Here is a 23,919-nt window from a genome sequence, read left to right on the forward strand (position 1 = left end):
AACGTCTCGTTTAGACTATTGTAACTCCCTGTATATTGGTGTTGATAAGTGTTTGATCCGTCGCCTGCAGCTGGTCCAAAATGCGGCTGCACGCCTTCTTACTCGGAAGAGACGTTATGACCACATCACACCCGTTTTGGCAGACCTTCATTGGCTTCCTGTCAGTTACAGGATCCAGTTCAAGTACTTACTTGTTGTTTTTAAATCATTGCATGGACTGGCACCACATTACCTGTCTGAGTTGTTGCACCGCCATGCTCCAGCTAGAGCATTGCGATCAGCTCAGCAAAACATGTTGGTGGTTCCTCGGTGCAGGAAAAAGACCCGAGGTGACAGGGCTTTCAGTGTTGCAGCTCCCAGACTGTGGAACAGCCTCCCAGTACATATCCGGACTGCTGAGTCAATTGAACTTTTTAAATCTCAGCTAAAAACTCACCTCTTTGCACTGGCTTTTAATACTAGTTGAACATTACATTTCTACATTTGTATGTGTTTTTTTTTAAAATATTTTTCTAGTTATTGTGCTTTTTATCATGTTTTTAATTATTGTTTTATTATTGTACTCCCATTGTGTTATTTAATATTTATTGCCTGTACAGCACTTTGGTCAACTGAAGGTTGTTTTAAATGTGCTATATAAATAAATAAAGATTGAGATTGACACAATATTAGGATCTATGAGCAAATACAAATGATATTGTTTGTTCCAACTTGAACAGGCCTCAAGTCACTGGCTTTTAAACTGTCTCCTCTTTTCATATCTGCACAGCTTACTACCAATACTTTATACCAATACTGCACATATTTTATTATCACGATAATTCTGTCTACTGTACATAGTTTTTTGGTATATCTATATTTCATGTCAATATTTCTCTATATTTTAGATTTTATAGTAGTTTTTTGTTCTATTTTTTTTGGGCCTTGTCTTACAATGTATCTTCTGACTGTGTTCATGTATACACCATGTATCTTCTGACTGTGTTCATGTATGCATCATATACACCAAGGCAAATTCCTCGTACATGTTAACCTACTTGGCAATAAAACGGTTTCTGATTCGCTCGCTACGTCTTTGTTTCCCCAGAGTTCTTCTTGGAGTTGGACAAGGTGATGGGTCCTCTGATCTTCAACACCAGCAGCATGACAGAACTGGTGCGTTACACGCGGCAGGGCCTCCACTGGCTGCGACTGGACGCTAAGCTTATTCCTTAGCAGGGACTCCCTCCCTGTACGCTGCTTCCACACACACACACACCTCTGCAACATGTGCTCAAAGACACACACGCATGCCCTCACAGACAGACACACATTTAAAGGATGTACTGTACGCACACACACAGTCCACGTCTGGTCCTCCATGTACACACACGTTGATGAACTTCTCAGACATATCTCCAACACTGTGTATTTTCTACACCAGCTTGCCAAAAACACTGAGCAATCCAGAGCATCTCACACCGTCGACAGTCTACACAGGGAGAAGCATCCAAACTGCAGCACAGGAACAAAAAGCTTATGCTTCATATATCGGCATTCATACAATCTTTGAAGGCCATGGTTTTATCTATTTGGCACAGAAGCGCTGGGTGAATTATTTGTTATGGAATCGCTTAAAAATGGGGTTTGGTTTTTAGGCTACTTTTGGCTTTTTAACTTTTTATTTTACTTTGTCTCACCAAAGTACCTCCCATAAACACCAAAGGTGCTTTAAAATGAAGGTTTCTCTTTATCATTTTTGTGCCTTGTATGTGAGCAACAGGAAAGCAGACACCCCTCATATCTGAATCAATTGTTTTTATTTTCCCTTTAAACTCATTTTATGCATTTTTAAGCATTTTGCAGTTGAAGCTGGCAACATTTATGATTTTAATTGCAGACTTTCAGTTGAAAATCAAGTCCTGTTAATGTATTTTAGAGCAAAGAGGATGTTGGCCACAAATGAAGCATTACACTATTTTAATTTATCTTTCCTTCAGATGCGCTGAGCTTATCTTGAAAAATGCCTGAAAGTTTTAAGGCCGGACTGTAGGAAAGGCCACTGTGCACAGCAGATTAATACTTCTGACATGCACATATTTATAAATGTTCTCATTATCGGTCAGTGTATTGGATTTTTAACAGTGTCATCTTTCCAGAATGACAAACTCCTTTTAAGCCCTGCTAGAAAATGTTGGTCAATTATTACAAACCACTGTACTCCAGTTTGGTGCAAGAAGCAGCATGGCCTCTAGAGGCTGCTAGCAAGGGCTTTTAGACTCTTGACCTTAATAAAATATATCACCTTAATGTTCTCTCTAAGAGGTTTGCTGTCTTGTGAAGCTCCAGAATACAGGTCACTAACTATAAAAGGTTTCTTCACTCATAGCTACATTGTTCATTGAGAAATATCCTCCCGGAAGAGTCGCATCCAGACAGTGTTATTCTGTTTTTGATCCCCTTTGTTTGCTCAGAGTGTATTTTTCTAAGTAACAGCAGGGAGTGTCTTAAGTATTGAAGTTCATTTCCACATATACAATGCAGTTATTTACATTGCCGTTTATAAAAGCTAGGCCTGAGTGACCACTAATCTGACACAATAAAAGGAAATCCTTAGAGAGGCAAACTCATCAGTGTTGCTTTTATAGAACAAAGAGTTTTTAAATCTATCATTATATATATTTCAAAAAAGGACTATAACGGCCAATAAAGATTTTATTTATATACCAAGCAGTTTTTTTTTTTTCTCTGGCCAAGCAGAAGTATAACTTTTCAAATGCATTCTTTTAAAACAGGGTTAAACCAAGGGTTATGAGATGCAAAGTATTTGTAATGTAATTTTTCCTATTTAAATTGTATCCATACTTTTATTACAAGATGGTGGATATGAAACATGTCAGCCAGTAGTTAGGCGGAGTAACACTGTATGCCAACTATCCAGAACATTTCTGTTATTAGTTTTACATTTTCTGGTTGTCATCAAGGGTAAAGTGGTGGGTTTTTTTCTTTCATGAAGCTGTTATGACACTTGGGTGTTTGGTAACGGTCAATGACATGAAGGAATGTCCTCTTTTTTTTGTGCTTATTTTGTAGATCACTTCCTTCTAACACATGCTGGAAAAGTTCAAGCCTGGGTCAAATAGTATTAAAACTATTATTGGTTTATTTTGGTTAATGATGAGATCAGTTTGACAAGAAGAACGCAACAGAAGTCTTAACTTTTTGGCACTTTTCTTACATTTTCAATCATAAATGTGGTGCATTGACATTTCATCCATCACCCTTTTCATCTCAAGACAAAATACATATTAGTAATTGTACTATTTGGCTCAGGTTTGACCTTTTGGGGTTATGTTTTGTATTTTTTTTTTTTTTATCTATCACTGGCTCCCTGGTCTTTATTGTAGGAGGGGATACTGTTATTTCCTCTGGCACTTGAAAAAGAGAAAGCCAGACGAGGTATGATTTTAATCTATGCAGGATTTTTAAAACAACAAAAAAGGATCTGTTTCTTTGGAATAAATGAAATATTTTGGCTTGGGATTTTTTTCCCCAGCTTCTTTCTTTTTCCCGCCTCAGTGAGAAACCTATTGAACTCAAGTGTCCAATGCCTTTAGCTTTTGCAATTTTGTCTACTGGTTTAGTATATATGTGTATATAGGTCTGTTTTATAACCAAACACCGATGGCTTGAGCCATTTTGTACTTAAAGCTGGAGGCCACTTTTCTCATAGGAATTACTCTGTGGGTTTTGCCAGCCCAGTAAATGTCTTCATACACTGGTACACTTTGTAAGTACAGGTCCGCGCCTTGTGTTCCCTACACTATCTTGTAGTCAAATGTACAAAATTTAGCATTAGAGTAATTTTTAACAGTTTGCTACTCACACTTATTTATTTTTCTGCCCCTTTGCTTAATATTTTTTTCTATTTTGCCATTTTAAGGAGTACCATTTTATGAGATAAGATGATGTAAATGTATCGGGGTTGTTCATGATGAGATTTCCTTGTAAGTAGTAATTAATATTAATTCTAACTTGAAAGAATCCAGGGTAAGATGAGTTTTTTTGACATTCGGTAGGAAGATGTTAACACTTGCATGTTTCTATTTAAATACAAATGTATAAATTGTAAATATAACATTTCTTTAAGGGTGAATTTCTACTACAGGTTGACATTTTTATTGAAAATTAAAAATGCTGTAAATACATCTTGTGAGATACTTTATGCACATTTTTTTTCCTTCTGGGCTTTTTTGTTCACTTCTTCTTCCAAGCTGTTACAGAGTACATCCGAGTCTCTTAACACTGTATATCACATTGATTTCTCACTCCTTTTTTCTTACCGCTCTTGTATTCTTTGTCTTCTGCTTCAATGTCTCCCAGTACCATGGTCGCTACAAAATCATTAATGTCTCTAAATCCAAGTGCGAATATTTTGTCTTCTCTGTATTTGATATGGAGGTGTGTTCTTTTCATGAAGTGTATATTGTTGATCTCATGGGATGGATGGATGGATGGTGTGTACAGTCTGTTGTGTAAAACCACGTCTGTTTCCTCCTCACGAGAGCAATGTATTTACTATGTGTCCCTTTTGAACAATTGGTCCAACATGTCTTTTGAAACAGAGGTATTTCTCTACAGGTCAAAACAGTTGTAGCAGTTTATACAGTATGTTGTATAACACCTTTTTTCTAAAAAGTCGTCTCTAAAGTGAGGCCAGCAGCATACACTATGTACATTAGTCTAAATTGGATTAGTTTTAAGAGAACTGATGATAGAGATACTATATATGATGGATGCAATATGATTAAAGGTACTCAATGAGTTTGATCTTCAAACTTAGGTTATGTAATTTAAAGCATTCTTGTGAAGTGAGTATTAATTGTGACTAATGAGAGTCTGTCCTGAATATTCTTTGTATTTTGCCGTATTGAGAATAAAATATATATGGATATGTTTAATGGAGTGTTACTCATTTTATTTAAGCAGCTGAAGGTTGTTATCGAAAACATAATAACACTTGAGGCATTCATAAATGGTTTATTCTAGTACAAGATTATTCATTGCAACGGGTGATATTTTGATATATTTTAAGGTCAAACTGAAAGGGGTAGCAAGTTAGACATTGGATATTTTTTAGATGATTTACAGAACAAAAAACTTAAAAATTCTCTGCTAACAAACATAAGCAATGATTACTCAGCAAAACATGCTGCTTATCCTCATGTGATCCATAGTGCCACTGGAGGCCAAAACAAAATATATATATATATATCATTTTTAGTTTAGAAATCTGTTTTACATGGATACACTTATTGCATTGTATTTCATAAAGGAGTCTTTGGTTTTGGTTTACTTAACTTAACCTACGAAGTAACTACAGCAGGTGACTAAATGTTATAAAATAAGAATTTTAATAATCCCCTCTTAGATATGGAAGTAGTTAGTCACATATGTAGTGCTGATTGTAGTTTTCTCACCCACCTTTGTAGCAGTGTTTGAGCTGGAGCCCCTTTAACTGTAGTGTTCACATTATTTGATCTACTCCTATGACTTTGCTCTACACAGACACAACAGGCTCTCAACAGGCCCGGCCTGTGATTTACAGTAGTTCTTGAAGAATAAATTGCCACCAAGTGGTCATAAATTGCTACTGTCATTACTGTCGTCTGATCTATTTCAGCCTAAGTGTCATTGGATTTTCATTTCAGTCACTGGGACTATTGTATTTGACCGTCTTAGTTGTTATATTTTGAAAAGTTTCCTGGATTACATATCTTAAAAATGGCTATCCTGTACATTTCAACAAAAAAAGAGCACTTTCCAATAAACAAAGGCTTGCTTTAAAGTCTGACTGTACAGTACAATACAGTTTACAGAGGATAAATAGTCATTGCCAACTGAAGAAAACGTATGGTCATTTGAAAATAACCTGGATCCTAGTTATCTATATATTTTTGAGACTTAAAACAATGCTTCGCCCCAAATTATTATATTATAATAGTTATGATTTGAAAAATAATGATGTTAATACTTTGGTATATTTGATGCTATGTGACTATCTAATGTAGGCCTATACGCTTTGTAATTGGAACATAATTTGACCTTGCACTAAAATAAAATATATCAAATATATTTAAACTGTGTAAAAGAAATAACGCCTGCTGATTAAAAGAATATTACTTCTAACCACCTGAGTCATCCAAACATTTTAGCTTCGTTTGTTTGCCTGTTTCAATAAGCAATGGATGGTGCTTAGTACATCTTTGTGCATGAATGAAACAAAGGTATTCAAAGAAGTTTATATAGCTTTGCATTGCAGAGCCTCTTAGAAATGATTAGCTCCTTCCAATCCACATTGCGCTGCCCTGAGAACATTAACTCTTATGTAGACTCTTTGTTTTGTCCACTTTTTATTTTATTTTGGGTTCTTCTAGTCAGTTTTACTTATATTATTTGTAAGTATTATAATATTCCTTTACTCCTATTAAATGTATCTTTCAGCGAGTTCAGTATAACAGTTAAACTGGCACTGTTCAGTTTTGGCTTCTGCCTCTTTCCAGTGAACTGAAGAACATCAAAACAATACCGAGAAATGCCTCTTTTCACTATTCCGCCATTAACACGGATGGACCAATGGGGTGTCGTGTATTCCCAAAGGACCCGCCTCCCGCTTCATCTGATTGGTCAACGTTATCCTCTGTTACCTTTCATCCGCTTCTCTCCCTCTCTTCAGGGAATAAGGTAAGCTAACTGCGAGCGAAGGAAAAAGGAAAGCTCATTACCCAGGCGACGAAGCACGTTACTACAAAAAAGTGAAATTAATCCGTTAATTTATGTGTTTTTTCTCACCGTTATCCACTTGAGAAGTGAAAACACACCCGAAAAGAAACAAGGAGTACAAGTTGAAAACAGCCAAGTGTTTGGAAATAAGCAGGTACGTAAAGGGGACTTTGGTAGCAGCAGGTGCATCTAGTATCGCCGTGGCTGTTCAGTTTCGGTTGTCAACTGTCAACCTGTTGCTTACTACTTCTACTAAATATAGCTTTATGAAAATATGTTGTTTTCAGCATCTCTTTGTATCTGTAGTTTTAAAGTTGTGATGCTTCTCGGTTAAAAAAAAAAACCCGTCCTTTTTACTGAGCAATGCATGAGCAAACGAATGCTGTCATTGGTTTTTGAAAATCAGAAATAATTTAATAATCCCACTGGGAAATTGGTTTTCAACATAGAATTGATATTGAATTGTATTTCCAACTTCTGCCTAAGTAGACCTGTATGAACGTTTTGTAATTTTGTATGTCTTTATTTTCGTGTTTAGTGCAGTAGTTTGGCTGCCTCATTGTATTTATATGCGTTTTCCCTATACACGTTCACATAATCCTAATAGTTTACAATGGATACAATTTAAATTAACTAAATTAATCCTATCAAACCTTATATTTAAATGTTCCAGTGATAGAAGCAATTTAACTTCACCTTGTTCTCTGAGAAAACAATTACCATATTGATTGATGTTACACATGACTTGTAGTTGCAGGCAGCCCTGTAATGGATACATAATGTGGACTAGAGACACACAGCAACCCAAACCACTGTTGTCACCACATTTAATTGCCGTTTTCATATTTTCCATGTTGCACATTACCCATGCAATGCCTGTTGTTTGACAGTAGTGTGAGAACAACACAGTATTGTTTTTTCCTAACCTTATCTCCTTGCCTTAAATTGATACCTGGCCCTGAATTATGCACAGGAGAGCCTTTCTACCTAATGACTGGCCTATGTTTTATTTAAAGTGGGGACAAAAGGCGCCCGTGGCTGTGGCGGTGTTGCTTCGGGGGAAACCAGACACTGGTGTTTTGTGCTGTGGTTGAAACTGAAGCACTCATGCGGTACATTGGTCAGATGGTGGGAGCAGCAGGAGCACACTGGCCTCTCTGTGCTGCTGCTTGATGCCCTGCTGCACCCACAGACTGACCTGAAGGCTGCTAAGAGCGCCTTATTGAGACATTTGTGCAGAGAAGGCGTGCGTGTAGGTGTAATGCATGTGTATTAACACAAAGACACAGACAATTCATGTGCACTGAGGCAAAGAAACCAACAACATGCATCCACCTTCTGCACACAGGTGCCCACATTAACACCTGTTGATTCGAAACTCAGCTAATGTCACTCTGCGGGGAGAGTCATGCATCACTGGTGGTTGTTGGAACTCATCTAATGCAATACACAAAGACAAAACATTCAAACATGTGGCAATACACAAATGTAGTGGTAGCTGCATACAGGTGATTGTGTGTATGATGGTGTGAGTACAGGTGTTGTGTGTGTGTATGCAGGATGATTAAAGAACAAAAGATGCCGGATACAAAAGAAGAAAATAGAAGGGTAAGGTTATAAAATAGAGTAGGGTCACAAAGCCAAGGGCCATGCATGTAAACGTACCTGGCGGGATGAAACATGAACTCTTTCTCTGCATTTACGTATGGCTGTGTCTCTTTCCTTCAGCCCCTAAGGTGAGAAAAATGTGTCCACAGTATCGAGTGTTGCCGCAGAAAAAAGGAGTTTAACAAAATAAAATATGATTGAACAGTGAAGTCATTGTTGAGCATTATAGATTTAAAAGAAGCAATAAGTTAGGGGTTAGAGGTTAGGAGTGGCATGTGCTGGTCGCTCATTTAACAGTGGAAAATTACGCTTAGTGTGTTTGGGTTTTACTTGCATGTTTACATTCTTTTAGTAACCTTTCACCCAGCCCACCTCTGCAAGGATGAACGAACAGGTTTGGCTACGTGAGCCAAAATGAGATGAGATCCAGATACGTACAGGTGAATTCAGCAGCCATTACAAACTGCATGCAAACATTAAATGAATACACACTTAAAATGTGTGAATTAATCAAAAATGTGACTTTATCTAACGTCCTAATGGTGCTATAATTAAATCATTATCACTCTGTATGGCATCACTTTGAGATCTAGTCAAGGTGTCACAGTGAGACAATGGTCGAGCATGTGGCAGGAAGGTGTCATAGTTAAACCATTACTTTCTGTTGTTCTTACCTGTGATGTTTGCTTTTTCCTGTTATCGAAGTCATTCCACCTCTTCCTTTGTACCGGCATGATGTGAGGCTTTCACTGGCATTGTTGGTTTCAAGGAAATAAATGGTTTAAGGAAATAGCTTTGAATGAATCATCCAAAGGGATGGGGAATACAATAGTGTGTTTTTTTAACGGGAAAATGGTTGACTCAGACTGTAATCAGATAAAAAAGGAGGATTTGTAATGCTACTCTGTAAAAACCACTAACAGCTTGATCAGGATTTAAATCAACTGATGTGATCAACTACAAGCAAATGTTGTATGCGTTGTTATTGAGGAAAGGGAAGATTTAATTAACAGGAATAACAGCGCTTGATAAGGATATATTTTAGCCCCCCCCCAAAAAAGGTGCTTGTAAGTTAGAGCTGCAAACAAAATACTTCTCAGCTGACCAAAGTCCAACACTCCCGTTATTACCAAAGCTTTAATGAGTAATAAAGTTAGACTACAGGGTGACGTATTTGAGATAAACTCTAGAGGACTTAACGTCATGCAGAAGTACACTTTATATTAAAAGAAATGTGGTACACCATGTTGATGCTATAACTAATTATACTGTAGCTAGCATAGAGGCTAGCTAGCATGATGTGTGTCATTCTGTGTCATTTTGTGTAAGTCATCGTGACATCATTCTCTATTTTAAAATACGGCCTTGGACAGGTTGATAAGGTGATGGATGAACATTGCAGTGCATGATCATAGGTATTCAGGTACGCTCAGGTTGGATGACATCATTGTAGGACGGTCTGTTTAAGCGCTGATAAGATCACAGTGGAAGATTTGTTTCTCTACAGTCAGAGCACAGAGGAGGAAGACAGAGGCCATGCCATGATCAAGTTAAAATGTTCCCACAGGATTAATAAGTGATAGGTTTTAAAAGTAGAGAATGTGTGGTTGTTATAGCAGGAAGGCATGGTGAAAACATTCATATGGAATATGTTCATGCACTAGATGATCGGGATTAAAGCAGAAGTAAGTGCATTTGAATTTTCCGAAATACTTCCACAAAAGTAATACCTGTGACTTTGTTTTTTTTGTAAGTTAAAGAGGCATAAGCAAAGCGGCTCAGTATAGGAACCTTTGGCATGAACATAAAATCCATAATCACTTTAAAGACTTAACTCTTAATGTATTAACATGAAATATCCATGACTGCTGAATGTGTAAAAAGGCAACTGTTTTCTTAAAAGGTAAAACAATTTCCACAACCATAGGCTTTTTTTCTACCCTGTTACAAAATTGGTTTTATTTTTTGTGTCTTCTATTGGAAAACACTATCATAACACCCTCCTGTCTAATCGATTTGTCACTAATTTAATGTAAAAAAAGACATTCACAGTCCTATTTGACTCTCTTTCACCACCTTTTGTATGGGGTCTTTTCATCAGTTGTAACTTAAGAGTTATATTTCTGCATGCAGGGCCAGGGGGCTTTTTCTTTCTTGTAACTTGGATTTGACCGCAGACTGCAGTTGTGAGTTATTGTCAGATCCTCCTTCTTTTGTCCCGGGCGCAGAGAGGCCTATAGAGCAGATGGATTAGAAGGGGACAAATGGCTGACAGAGGTTATCACTGCCTAATACGAGACCCCTGAGGCCAGCTGGGAAGTGTGTATGGTTATGTGTGTCTGGTTATCTGACAGGACCACACCTACACTATTGTACAGCACTATAGGACCCTCACTGGGAAATGGCAGTGTCATATGTCATGCAAGTATGTGTGGGCAACCTAATGTATAGGAAGTTCTCTACTTTATTAGAATAATAGACGGAAAACACAATTGTTGTAGCAGCAGCTGCAGTTACTATAAACAACACTCTTTAAAGGTGCCCGGGGTTTTCTTCCACATAAACAAAAGCTATGTTTACATTTAGCATTACCTTACCTTACCTAACAAGGCCTTAGGTAAAGTAAGGTAAGGTTGTTCAGGCCAAACAACCGTGGGAATACATGGATCGTTTTCTTTTGGAAATCTGCATTCTAGCCTTCTATGGTCTTCATTATTCTACCATTTACAGATATGTATTTTCACATTCACTTTTTAATATTAATGAATTAACAAGTTTGCTATCTCAATGGACTTTTGACAATAGCAGAACAAGACATCATGCAAAACCATCAGTACACTTATTTCAGACTGATGTTAAAGTATTAAAATATTCGTGTTAATCAATCAAAAATAAGGCTTACTAAGAAAGAAAAAAAACTTTGTCTGAGACTGTAACTGTAATACTGTAATTTAGACTACAGTGCCCTTCATCCGTTGTGTCTGTTTGAAATTGTGTGTGTGTGTGTGTGTGTGTGTGTGTGTGTGTGTGTGTGTGTGTGTGTGTGTGTGTGTGTGTGTGTGTGTGTGTGTGTGTGTGTGTGTGTGGTGTGTGTGTGTGTGTGTGTGTGTGTGGGTGTGTGTGTGTGTGTGGTGTGTGTGTGTGTGTGTGTGTGTGTGTGTGTGTGTGTGTGTGTGTGTGTGTGTGTGTGTGTGTGTGTGTGTGGTGTGTGTGTGTGTGTGTGGTGTGTGTGTGTGTGTGTGTGTGTGTGTGTGTGTGTGTGTGTGTGTGTGTGTGTGTGTGTGTGTGTGTGTGTGTGTGTGTGTGTGTGTGTGTGTGTGTGTGTGTGTGTGTGTGTGTGTGTGTGTGTACCTCCATAATACACCGTGTCAACAGGTTTGCTGGAGGGCCTTCTCAGGTTTCACAGCCCCTGATGAAAAGGTGTGTGTGAGAGGTTGTCACTGAGACCTGAGCTGGCCATGGCCGCAGTAATGTGGCTGTGATATTGACTAATAAAAGAGGCATTTACAGCTGTCTGACACGGCTGGAAGTAGAGGCTCGATGTTTTCTGATGTGTCCAATCAGGACCGGAACGACCTCCACACCTGGGCTGAGATTTAGTTCTATTTTCAGTCTAAGATGCTTAGATACAAGTTTAAATAATTCATAATTTTGGAAATCAGCGGTTCACACAATTGTAATTTTTTTGGAGCTGTAAAGATTATTTAAAGGTCCCATGTCATGGCCATTTCTACTGATCATAATTCCATTGTTGAGGTCTACTAAAATAGATTTATATTGTGCAATTTTCCAAAATCACATTGGTTTCTCATACAGCATCTCTGTATAGTATGTGTATTCACTCTCTGTCCTAAACGGCTTGTTGGAGCTCCTGCCCCCCCTCCCTATGAGCCCAGTGGCCGTCTGCGAGACACAGCGAAACCCAGCCCGAACACACACCCACAGCCTGGCAGTTTGTGTGTGTGCTCACACACCGACTCACAGCCTCGCCGCGTCCCGCCGTCTCAACGGCTCCGCGGACGTAACGTAACGGCTCCACGGATTGGTCCATTTGGACCAATGGGTCCATTTGGGTATGGGCACGTCACTGTACCCAGGAAGAAAACAATGGAAAAAGAGAAATCTCCAACGAGGCGTTCTGGGTCAGCATAGACAGATATTTTCTGTGTTAGAGTTGTACTTGCTACAGGGTGTACTTTGAGGGTTTGTGACTTTGCAGACCGTTTACATGCATACAAACCTTCATAACACACAAGGGGATGGGTAATAACCGGAAAAGCATGACATGGGACCTCTAAATAGTATTAGTTATAATAATAATACTAATAGTAATACATGGGATTTTTATAGCGCTTTTCCTAATTCTCAAAGACGCTTTACATAAAATCAATAATAATATATAATTATAATACATATATAACAATATAAACTATACCTTTTAGTTATTTAAATATTTTTGAAATGTAATTTGCAGATTAATCAATAATCTGCAGATTAATCAATAATTAAATAAATAGCCATAAACACATTTCTATTGTATTTCCTCTGTGACAATAAAGCTATTTAACCCCAGTTAGAGGAAAAACCTACCAGCTGACTAGAAGCAGACAAAAACCAACAAGTAAACAGTAAAACATGCATTCAGCGAAGGCATACAGTAATGAACTCATAGAGAGAAACTGAACAACAGGAAGCAAAACTAGTGAAATAAACAAGCGTGTGTTTTCCTTTGCATAACCTGATAGTCAGGCAGCTCCACATCTGAATAACACACTGCCAGGTTACAAAGTCCAGAGTGTGTTTTCTAGTGAGGTTTAATCTGTGTGATTTGTTTTACAGCCTTAACCCCCCCCCCTTAAACACCACCCTTCCTCTTCTGATCCCCACCTCGTCCCCTGCTCTGAGGTAGGCAACCTGCGCTGCCAGCAGTAAAAGGAGCTCATTGTGATCAGCTCCCACAAAATGAGCCACAGTGGCAGCCTCGGTGCTGGGATAACACAATGGAGATTAGAAATCACTTGACTCCTGAGCGTGATGATCAGGACTATTAGGTTACTGTATGTGTTTCAAAAGCAGGGCAATTAAAAGTTAACACTGAGTTTTCCATCTCTGGAGGAGTGGGTATAATAGGAGATTGCAGTCTATAGCCTGAGGTGTAGGAGGCATGTGTAATTATCTGCACATTAGACACACATTTGTTCTCTCAATAGAGCTCCGACATATGTACTTTTTCGAGATGGAGGTCGGATTGTTCGCAAACCAAGTGGTAAAGGCGCTCCAAAGCTAACAAAGAGCTCCTGTATCCAGGATACAATTGTTACATTATTGTCCTAATTTAGCTTTCCTGCAGCATAAAGTAAACTCAGAAGAAAAGCGCTTACCCAGGATTACTCAGTTTGAGAGCCTTATCAGAGAAAAATGTTTGGCTGTGTTCCACTGATCATCTGCTCCATGAAGAATTATAAAACTGGTTAAATGTTAACTATGTGTGTTGGCAAGGCAAGTTGCTGTTTGCTGGTGTGATTTTAAGACATTTAACAGCACTAGTTTGTACAGTATGTTGGCATGGAAAAGCCATTGACCTTGAGAGTTGATATCTTTGCACTCTTGTAAATTTAAAGCTGCAGTTCTGCTTTTCGAGCGCTAAGTTGTCCAGTAAATCAAATTTCATTCTTGGTTCATTTTACAGAAAAATCCCCCTGTAGACCTGGTGTGGAGATTGAGAGAGTGAGGAGGAGGAGGAGAGAAGAGGAGATACATTCCTTGCTACTCAGATGTTTGGCTCTACGTGAGCAAAATTACTCAGACTTTCCCCTTCGATTTTATGAGGCCCAAGTTCAGGCTTTTTATAGTTATGATGGGTAATACAAGCGCTCTTTATTTAGTTAGAACAGCTGTTCAGGGGTAATTTGGTGTATTTGCAATTATTTTGAAAGTGTTCAGGTCTGTTTTTCTTTAGTATCTTATAACATGGATGATACTTGTTTTGGTATGAGAGGAAACCAAAGATTCAGTCTGTTAGAATAACTTGTTTTTAACTGAATTCTAGCAATACATGGAGCTCTATACAACAAACTATACATTAGTGGGGACCTTCCACTAGCTTTGAACATAAAATAAGTAGATTAAGTGATCAGTAAATGTGAAAGTGTGAAGCGTTAAGTTGATGTGCCCCAGTTTTCCGTGAGTTTTTACAGTGATGAATGATTGAGAAGAACTGTTTGGATAAATGCAAAGGAAATATTTACCTCAGCATTTTATTCGGACTGTAAATTAGCAAAGTAGATCAGGGGAATACAATCAGGAAACTCAAACTTTTTTAAAAGGAAAGCTGTCAATATTCCTCAAATGCTTTAACCTAAGTCTGAGGAATGAGTAGGAAGAGACGGAGAAAGAGACTGAGTGAGATTTGAAATACAAATGACCAGATCTTTAAGAATGGTAATATGAGACAGAATGATTTTGCATTTAAGGACACCTGTTACCCACAAGACATCCTTATCTTCTTCTGCTTCATTCTGTATTATCAGCTCCACTTGGCTTAATGTGCTCTGTTTATCAGGGTTTAGTTCCCCTGAAAACAAAAACTGGAGAATGTTCTTATTTATTTGCCTCCTTTTTCACCTGGCATTTGGACTCACTCTTTCAAAATGATGTCACTGTGCTGGCGCTGATCTGGGGTTAGTTGACTTCAGTGGCAGCCATGTTGGGTGCAGTGGGGGAAGTGAACATTAACCATTGGCCCTCACACAGACACACAGTGTCCCTGTCTGCCTGGCCGGTTATTTTGCAATTCAAATCTGTGGTGCAACACTGAGCAAATGTTTCCTTGTTGTCCTGCTGCTGCTGCTGCTCTACAAGCAGCGTGTCATGTATCTGGACTGTCCCTTTCATGCGGCCTAAAGCATCCCGGCAGGTATGAAAGGAGAGATTAGAGGCATGTCTGTTCACTTTCATCACGCCATATTAGAGTAAGGTGACCCAGTTTCTCACATCTTTACCCTATTTATGCATTGTTTCTTTTGGGCTGTTTCTCCTTCATCCGGAATGATGTCACAGTAATACCCATGTAACCACAGGAGCTTCTTGAATGAATAACACAAGTTAAGTGTAAGTGAACCTTTTTCTCTGACATCAGGGTAGAATCTGTGCGTATGTCACCAATAAAATAAACTAATGGATGCACGCATGATTAAAATGTATTTGTTTAACATGTTCTGCGTCTGTGATTTGAGAAAGGATCAAGATTAGTTTTTTTGTGTCTGTTGATAATATTTGAATCGACCCATACAGGTGATTTCACTCATAAAGACAAAGGCTCAAAAGCAAAGTCAGAAAAGAGAATCAGGTACATTGTACAAACATAGAGGAAATAGAGCAAAGAGCATGTTTGTATTTACGTTTATTAACAAAATTAAAAATACCATATATAATCTGTAAAGGAACGTGAAATAGAATTGCCTTACACTGAAAAAACTGAAAGGTTGACTTTAATTAAATGTATTAGGTCAACAGATTTCACATGTCTGTATTTTTAAATAACAAATATTAAGTTCAACTTAATATAATTGCTTTCAACTAACCTAATACAGACATTTGAAATTTGTTGACATTACATTTAATTAAAGGTCCCATGTCATGGCCATTTCTACTGATCATAATTCCATTGTTGAGGTATACTAAAATAGATTTATATTGTGCAATTTTCCAAAATCACATTGGTTTCTCATACAGCATCTCTGTATAGTATGTGTATTCACTCTCTGTCCTAAATGGCTTGTTGGAGCTCCTGCCCCTCCCCACCTCCCTATGAGCCCAGTGGCCGTCTGCGAGACAGCGAAACCAGCCCGAACACACACACAGCCTGGCTGGGAGTTTGTGTGTGTGCTCACACACCGACTCACAGCCTCGCCGCGTCCCGCAGTCTCAGGGAGGAGAAATCGGTGGAGCTGCAGCTGAGAAAAGATTGAGTGTGTGTGTGTGTGTGTTAGGAAGCGTAACGGATCCGCGGACGTAATGTAACGGCTCCGCGGATTGGTCCATTTGGACCAATGGGTCCATTTGGGTATGGGCACGTCACTGTACCCAGGAAGAAACCGATAAATCTCCACCGAGGCGTTCTGGGGCAGCATAGACAGGTCTTTTCTGTGTTAGAGTTTTACTCGCTACAGGGTGTACTTTGAGGGTTTGTGACTTTGCAGACCGTCTACATGCATACAAACCTTCATAACACACAAGGGGACGGGTAATAACCAGAAAAGCATGACATGGGACCTTTTAAAGTCAATGTTTCAGTTTTTTCAGTGTACGTTCCATGTGGAAGAGTAGAATAGCTCATTGCAGCACTTAATGGTACTGAACCATCATTAATCAATTTCCCTGTGCGTTTCCTACTATGACAAATCAAAATATCCATGTGAAAAAGATCCATCTTCCAATCTAACTTTTGAAAAGAAAGAAAGTAACTGTCTTTTTCAAAATGTTTAACTATTCCTAAAAAGGAATGCACACACCCGTCGATTACTGACACCAGTGCTTTTTCTTTGGATTTATTATACCTCAGCTAAAAGGAATTCAACAATAATGTATTTTATCAGTCACACCTGAGCTTTCTCTGCTGTGACATGTCAAACTGTCTTCAGTGATAAAAGGCCTTTTGAAATAAATGAGCAACAAACATGTGTGACCATCATTATTGGTGCATAGTGTCTTCTGAGCAGGACTCTGATCAGTGAAAGTAACTGAAATACCCTTGGGGGGGGGGGTGCAGAGAGCTTAACAAGCAAAGAATGGTAGTGTTGACAGATAGGGTCACTCACTTTGGTTGATGCCTTAATCTCTCAGTGTTTTGTGTTAGCTGTGGGGAATGTCTTTACTGTTCCCTTCATAACTAGTCCCTGGTATTCTGTATAAGCTTTGATTACATACTATGATCTAAAATGTCCTTTCATTGGCGGTAATTGCCTCATATTAGGCGGGTCTAGGGGAGCAATAAGGCCAGACGAGGAATTCTGTTGTGTTGGAGCTCAGCCGGTCATTTGGTACTGTAACCTGACTTCGGCCACTGCAGGAGGTCGAGCGATTACGGGAGGGGAAACACCCACTTCTAATTATGTCGTCTGAGTGTCTCAAAGTGAACAGGATAGTCTGTTGATGTAAAGATTTAGGATTTGTGTGACTGTAGAAAGATAGGGATAACAATTTGAGGCTTTTCTCATGAAATGTTGTGTTGTGCAAGGCTATAGACGTAGAACTTTCATCTGTTTTTACCTAATTGAATTACGTTTTTCAATATTATTTTGAGTTGGATGAATTGACAAACTAAATCAAAAGCTTATACTGTGTCACTCAGTGCCATTGCAAAACCATTTTACTAATTGGTGCTTGCACAAATCGTCCTTGGCACTTTATTACTCTGTCTTCTTCCTGTGTATAACTCCCTCACTGCAAGATTAAGTATCTAATATAATTATGAAATGGGTATTAAAACTAAACGTGTCCTTGTGATATAATAGACCTCACAAAATAATCAGGATGAACACAACGTCCAAGCCTTGCATAAAAGTCATAACTTTCATTTTAAACTCATTTGACTTTGCGACAAGTCATCAAATTGCTTTATTGAATGTAAACCCAAAGGTTTATATCCTGTTATCTCATGCACATTTTGTTCAACCATAGTGACCTGTAGGCTATCCTCTTATTGTCTTATCTTCCCCTGACGTCTGCAAATGCAATAAATTCATTGCACGTAGCATCTGCTATACAATTGATATTCGAATACAGCAGTGAACTCAATAACTTTATCGTGCACAAATGACAATAGAGTCAATTCATATTAAGAAGTGGACTAAATAAATACTTATTCCATTGTGTCCTACCAGGATGACTGAATCATTTCTGTGGCTTGAGGTGTAGATGTGTGAGATAAACAGAGCAGTAAATAAGTAGCTGAAAGTATTTGACTAAGATTTGTATATTTTGTTTTAAGACGTCAAACTGATAGCTGTGTTTACTGAATATAGCAACCTGTTTGCTCTCCTTGTTGTACCTGTACCTGTACCTGCCCTAGCTGCTTATCAAGCACATTCCTTTCCATGTTCCTCTACCAAACTACCAAAGAGTGATAAGGCACCGAGTGTCAGAGTGCCATCTGGCCATAAAGTGTCAGGTGTTTGGCACGAAAGTTACCCAGCATAGAAAGCAGATTGTTTTATTGTACGGTTTTTATTATTGTGAGTTGTTTGAAAGAGTCAGTTGACTCTCACTTCCTGTCACTTTCTCTTCTTTCTCAAGAAACGGAAACTTAAGTACTGTCCGCTGTCATCCACCACAACATGGTGAACATCCACAAAGTGTAATGAAATGGTACTATTAGTGTTTGCATACTAACATGCTCACAATAGCCTGTTTACATTCAGGTAATTGTATGTTCATGTTGAAGTATTGCATAGGAAAAGCTGTTTGGAAACTACAGAATTTGTTTAAACTTCATCAATTTTGCAACAACATTTTTTTACGCTCACTTACACTCACGCAACTAATTTGAAACGAAAATGTTTCCTAATTGACACACAGTCCTGGAGACCTCTCTCAGTTGTTCTCTTGTAGAATAAAACACTGAACCTTAAAAATGATTATTTCCAAGGCAAACAATGACATCCTCACAGGGAGCAGAGTTCACTAATTGTAAAAAATACAGTTAGGAACCAGGTCATATCGTATGGCCTTTCTGCCACTCCACTATGTATAGGGTGAGATAAGACCATTAAAAGCTTTGGCTCAGATTAGCAGCATTAATACATTCTATGAGTACAAATCAATGATTGTAATGGGCATATATATATAAATTGTTTAGCTTGCAAAAGGAATTCATTGTTCTGTTTGCAGTAGGACTTATTTGCTAGGATTTATTTCATGTCAACATTTTATGAAACATTGAAACTGTATAATTTACTGTACACTAACTGTAAATACCGTATAATAATTAACACATTCAATTGGAAAACAGGAGAAAGCATGTTTACATGTTGCTTCATCAGACTCACTTTGTGTTTGATTGCCATCAAGTGTACCCTAAATAATCTGGTGCTGAATCACACACCCCCACTACAGCTCGATTACAAAAGCTCACAATAATTGACTATAGCCACTACACATAAACATTACAATATACATTAATACATTTTCAGTGCAGGATGCAAAAAGTTATGAGTACTACAGATATAGATAGATATTTACATAAGATCCCACAAACACTTCCAGAATTGCATAAATTGAACTACATTTCTGCTTGTGTGCAATTCAGGGCTTCATGATATTGGAAAACACTGAAATTGCAACAAGAAACATTTGTGATACAGTTTATTGCAATGTAAAAAAATGAAATGAAAAGTAATTTAGTTGAGGGGGAGTTGACAGATGTTGCCCAAAGAAAAGACCAAACTGAGCTTCCTTTTATCCGTCCTGCCTTGACTGCAGTCTCTCTGTTGAGAGATGAGGCCTGAGCTTTAGGAGGCACTGGGGACCCAAGAACAATAGATGTGGTTTTTTTTCATGTTTTTTTACGTGCTGATGGAGCCTATGAGACTTTTCTGACCTTTTAAACAGGAAGTGGGTCATTTTGTTTTTGTGTGTTGTTTGTCGTCATCCGTCTGCCGGGCAGCCTCTTCTTTCGTACTTTCTGTGTTTTTTTTTGTCCTTTCTTACATTCCTCACCATGGCTCTCTTTTGTCTCCCGTGTTGTTGGTGCTATCAGACATTTTCTTTGTCCCATGAAGTATTTGGCTTTGTAGAGATGTTCAATTTTGTCACTGCAAACCAACCAGCAAAATGTGAAATCTGAGGTGTAGAGCATCAGTCCTCTCTCTGCTGACATGAGAAGTTTGCGCCTGCACGAATACGCTTTATTTACATTTTATCAAGCTGCAAGACAGATAGTTGCTGCATAACTTTTTATTTCAGGTTTTACATTTGACAGCGTTCAGTGTACCATTCAGTTCCCGATTATAATTGCTTCCTGCATTTGACTTTTTTTGTACATCTGACCCAGATAAGTCTGCTCTCAGATATGAACACACATACCAGAGACTGAAAAGGATATGCTGCAGAAATGATGATTTTACACGGCCCATTTGTACACCAAACAAAACTCTCATCACGCCTGCAGCCTTGTGCTATTCTAGTGTGGAGGAATTCCTACAGTATCCAAGTAAACTCACCATGACTAGATCATATCGCAGCCCCACCGGGGGGTTCTTAATACAAAAGTAATTGTCTTCTCAGAAGCCACTTGAAAGCAATAAGAAGTGTATCATTCCCTAAAGCCTGTGTTCAGTTTTTAATGCTGCCGGGAATTGCAGTTCCTGGTTAATGGTTGACAAGGAAGGATACAGAATGTCTAACTGATGTTTTTTTTACAGTTATTAACACACTTCTATTGACCCTTTTGCATTTTGAGTCCAAGCACTAATTGTTTTGCAGGAGAAGTAACACATACATTTAGTAACAGTAAGACATGTATGTTTATTTAAGTGTATGCAGGTTTAAGTGAATTCCTCAACATAAAATCATGCAGACTGAATTGTAATATTGTCAAGTAATTTAGGCCAGATCAAGACAGGAATGTGGAGCTTGTTAGAGTGTGACCGCTTGTCTTGGTCAGTTTGAGATTTGACACACCGATGTGAGCACTGCCCGGCAACACACAGCCACAGTTGCTCTCCCTTAATCTCTGTCCTTTTCCATGTTTGACACACACATACAGGAGGGACTGCCATGCAGGCGATGGTGATAACAGTGCATGGCAACGCAGCTTTCCCTTTACCGCTGATAAATGCTTCACTGTGGAAGTGCTCAACACCCGACCACTTCCACCTTTTCAAAACAGCTTCCTCTCTGTTTCTGTTTGATCGGGGACAATAGGAATGATGTCTTTCAGGTCCTGTGGGAAACTTGAGTTTAGAAGTGAAGTATTTGCGAATGTGTGATGCCTTATTCGTCCATTTTACTCTCACAAATGTAAAAGATTTCTCATTAGATGACACCGAGTTTCTAGCGGCTTGTGTTAAAGTATCTTCCGTGTACCTAGGTGGTATTCGTTATAGGGTCAAGAATCTCATATAGTGTACATTGTAAGAAAGTAAAGAAAATAACAGTTCACGTTTTAATGGAGGCATTTTTGCCCTGAAAGGTCATTGTAACAATGTTAATCCTATACAACAAGAAGCTTAAATCATTAATGTCGTAACCAGAGTGGAGCCTCTTGACAAAGACCTAGGCTATGTGCATGTTTGTATATTTTCTTTTTTTCCATTTGAATCAGGAATTCTGAGGTGCCTAGTCTATTAGCGATGTTTTTGACTGTTCTGTTCTTCAGTATGAAAGGAGTCTTCAATGTGGTACAGTTGGCATATTTCCTGACACAAAGTTGTAGTGTGTCTTCTTACAGCAGCATTGGCACAGCGTTCTACTCTCGTTTAATGTTTTCTTACCTCTAGTACATTCTTTTTTTAAAGTAACCAGGAAACTGGTCCCTGAGCATCATGTACTCAGGTTTGAATACGGCTTGAATACGGCCTTCGGTCCTCTTACACCTATCATCTCCTGTATCTCCCCCTCTCAACACTGTTAGGCCCCGGCTCCACGAGGACGAAAACGGGTTGAATCCGCATATTTCCCATGCGTATAGCCCTCTAAGCTCGACGACGCCGTAAGGGAAACGTAGAAACAGACCCCGCAAACGACAACGGGTCCAAAGGTGGATAGATCTGGGAACGGAGCGCTCTGGGGGGTCCAACGGGGCCGTGGAGTCGCCTATACGGTCATTCGTTTTCATAGCCCCGCCTCTCCCCCGCAGGGTTGCTATCGTGCTCCAGTCGCTACTGACCATGCTACAGTTCTTTGTGCAACATCTACAGGAGCTCCTCCTTGAATTCAGATTATTTATCTTTATCTCGATATGGACATAAACGCGAGTGAAGTCTAATCTGACAGGACGGAGACACGCAGCTCCTCCCGCTGTGATGCAGCGGGAGCAAAACACACACTTCAAGTCAGATCATCACCCTTAGCTATTTTAATTACCTCTCAAACTACCTAAACTAGTTATAAATATGTTTATTTTTACTGTCGGGTCACTCATTACTGGATCAGCTGCTGCATGAGACAGACACTGACGCTGTCAGAAGAGAGGAAAAAGAGACAGGCTCTGTGTATTTGATGATTATATATCATTATATCGTCGTTATTCATTTGTTTTAAAGCTCAATAAATAACAATGAAGACCTTTGACCGGCACTTTTATAATTTTGTCCGGAAGATTTAAACTTTAACACACGCTGACCGGCGAAAAACTCTGCCCGGTTCTGTCGGCCCCCACCGCGGAGAATACACAGAAGTGCAGCCATGACAACCATTCTTCTTCGCTGCTTTTGTGGAGGAAGTTGCTGCTTTTGTGGAGGAAGTTACAGCGCCACGTACAGGTTCGGCATATGTACTGCAGCTTTTCCAGCGGTTGGATGTAAACGGAGCCGTCTCGTGGAGCTTGACACAATCCGGTGTATATTGCGTGGGGACGGAAGGTTTTTTGCGGTTGCATTTGCGTTACTCCGATGCGTTTTGCCGTATTTGTCCTCGTGGAGCCGGGGCCTCAATCTCCAAAAGCTAATCTGGCCCAAATATTTTAGGGTCCAGTCAAAAGTCCAAAAGTATAAAAGACTTTGACTTGACTACTAAGACTGAGACTCCAACTTCAGACAAAATCGTTTGTTGGCCTGTATAGTTCTTGAATCTTACCTAAGACTAATTTACAATCAATTCTGGGTACATTTAAACATGGCAATGTGTCCAACCACTCTATTAAATACCCCAAAAAAATGCCTTCTGAAGGTATTTTACCATTTCCTATATACACTTTATTGGGGTATGTTCAGCAATACAAAAAGTTAGTTGTTTCTGTTTGCTTAGACAGTGCTAACTTCAGTATTTTGAGGACAAATCCATTTAGCTCAGAGGTCCACCAACCCATCATCATCTTCTTCATCAGCAGACATAGCAGGGCCTGAGGGGCTAACATACTTATTGTTTTTGGCTTGCTAGTCAGTTGGCTGGCTACCAGGGGAATCAGCCCCCATAGTCCCCACACTTCCTGCTTGTTTCTTCCTTTGTGCCTTCCCCACTTCTTATTGCACCTTGCATTCTTGGGGTCCTGCTGCATTTCCTTATCACCCTGTACTTCCTGTATCTACATTCTCAATCTCTTCAATGTATTATTCCTGCCATATTCTTCTGAGACGCCTGGTGGTCCAGTCTCGTGGCTGCATGGTGAAGGTCACGCTGGAACACATAATCACTATTGAAAGACAAAAAACTCTGAAAGAATTTCGCACCCCCCCCCCCCTCCATCCCTCATTCCCCCCTCTCTCCATCAGCCTCCGCGTGTTCTCTCTCACAGGTTTTATAAATCCAATCTTTGCAAAAATGTGTCCTTGCCTGACACCTTTCCTGACCTCCTTGGATTTCTTTTAAATATGGTCTTTAAATTCTTAC

At 39.1% G+C, this 23,919-nt stretch overlaps 2 protein-coding genes across 12 annotated transcripts in view; both read left to right on the forward strand.

Annotated features, from left to right (window-relative positions):
• aff4 (AF4/FMR2 family, member 4) overlaps positions 1-4,940 on the forward strand; it is a 28,899-nt gene extending 23,959 nt beyond the window's left edge. For all 9 annotated transcript variants that reach the window (XM_034139889.1, XM_034139891.1, XM_034139893.1 and 6 more), the window contains one exon: positions 1,088-4,940. In XM_034139889.1, coding sequence (XP_033995780.1) covers positions 1,088-1,215 — 128 coding nt within the window. In that variant the 3' untranslated portion in view covers positions 1,216-4,940. The remainder of the gene's footprint in view (positions 1-1,087) is intronic.
• A 1,787-nt stretch (positions 4,941-6,727) lies between these two features.
• Positions 6,728-23,919, forward strand: part of shroom1 (shroom family member 1) — a 32,588-nt gene continuing 15,396 nt past the window's right edge. The window contains exon 1 of one of the 3 annotated variants that reach the window (XM_034140051.1): positions 6,728-6,916. The gene's annotated coding sequence lies outside the window, so the exon portion shown is untranslated. Of the gene's footprint in view, positions 6,917-8,676; positions 8,811-9,911; positions 10,056-23,919 lie in introns of those variants that run through there. The other 2 variants (XM_034140053.1, XM_034140052.1) reach the window with 2 other exon arrangements.

The sequence above is a fragment of the Trematomus bernacchii genome, unplaced genomic scaffold (genome assembly GCF_902827165.1).
Source record: "Trematomus bernacchii unplaced genomic scaffold, fTreBer1.1, whole genome shotgun sequence".
Lineage (NCBI taxonomy): Eukaryota > Metazoa > Chordata > Actinopteri > Perciformes > Nototheniidae > Trematomus > Trematomus bernacchii.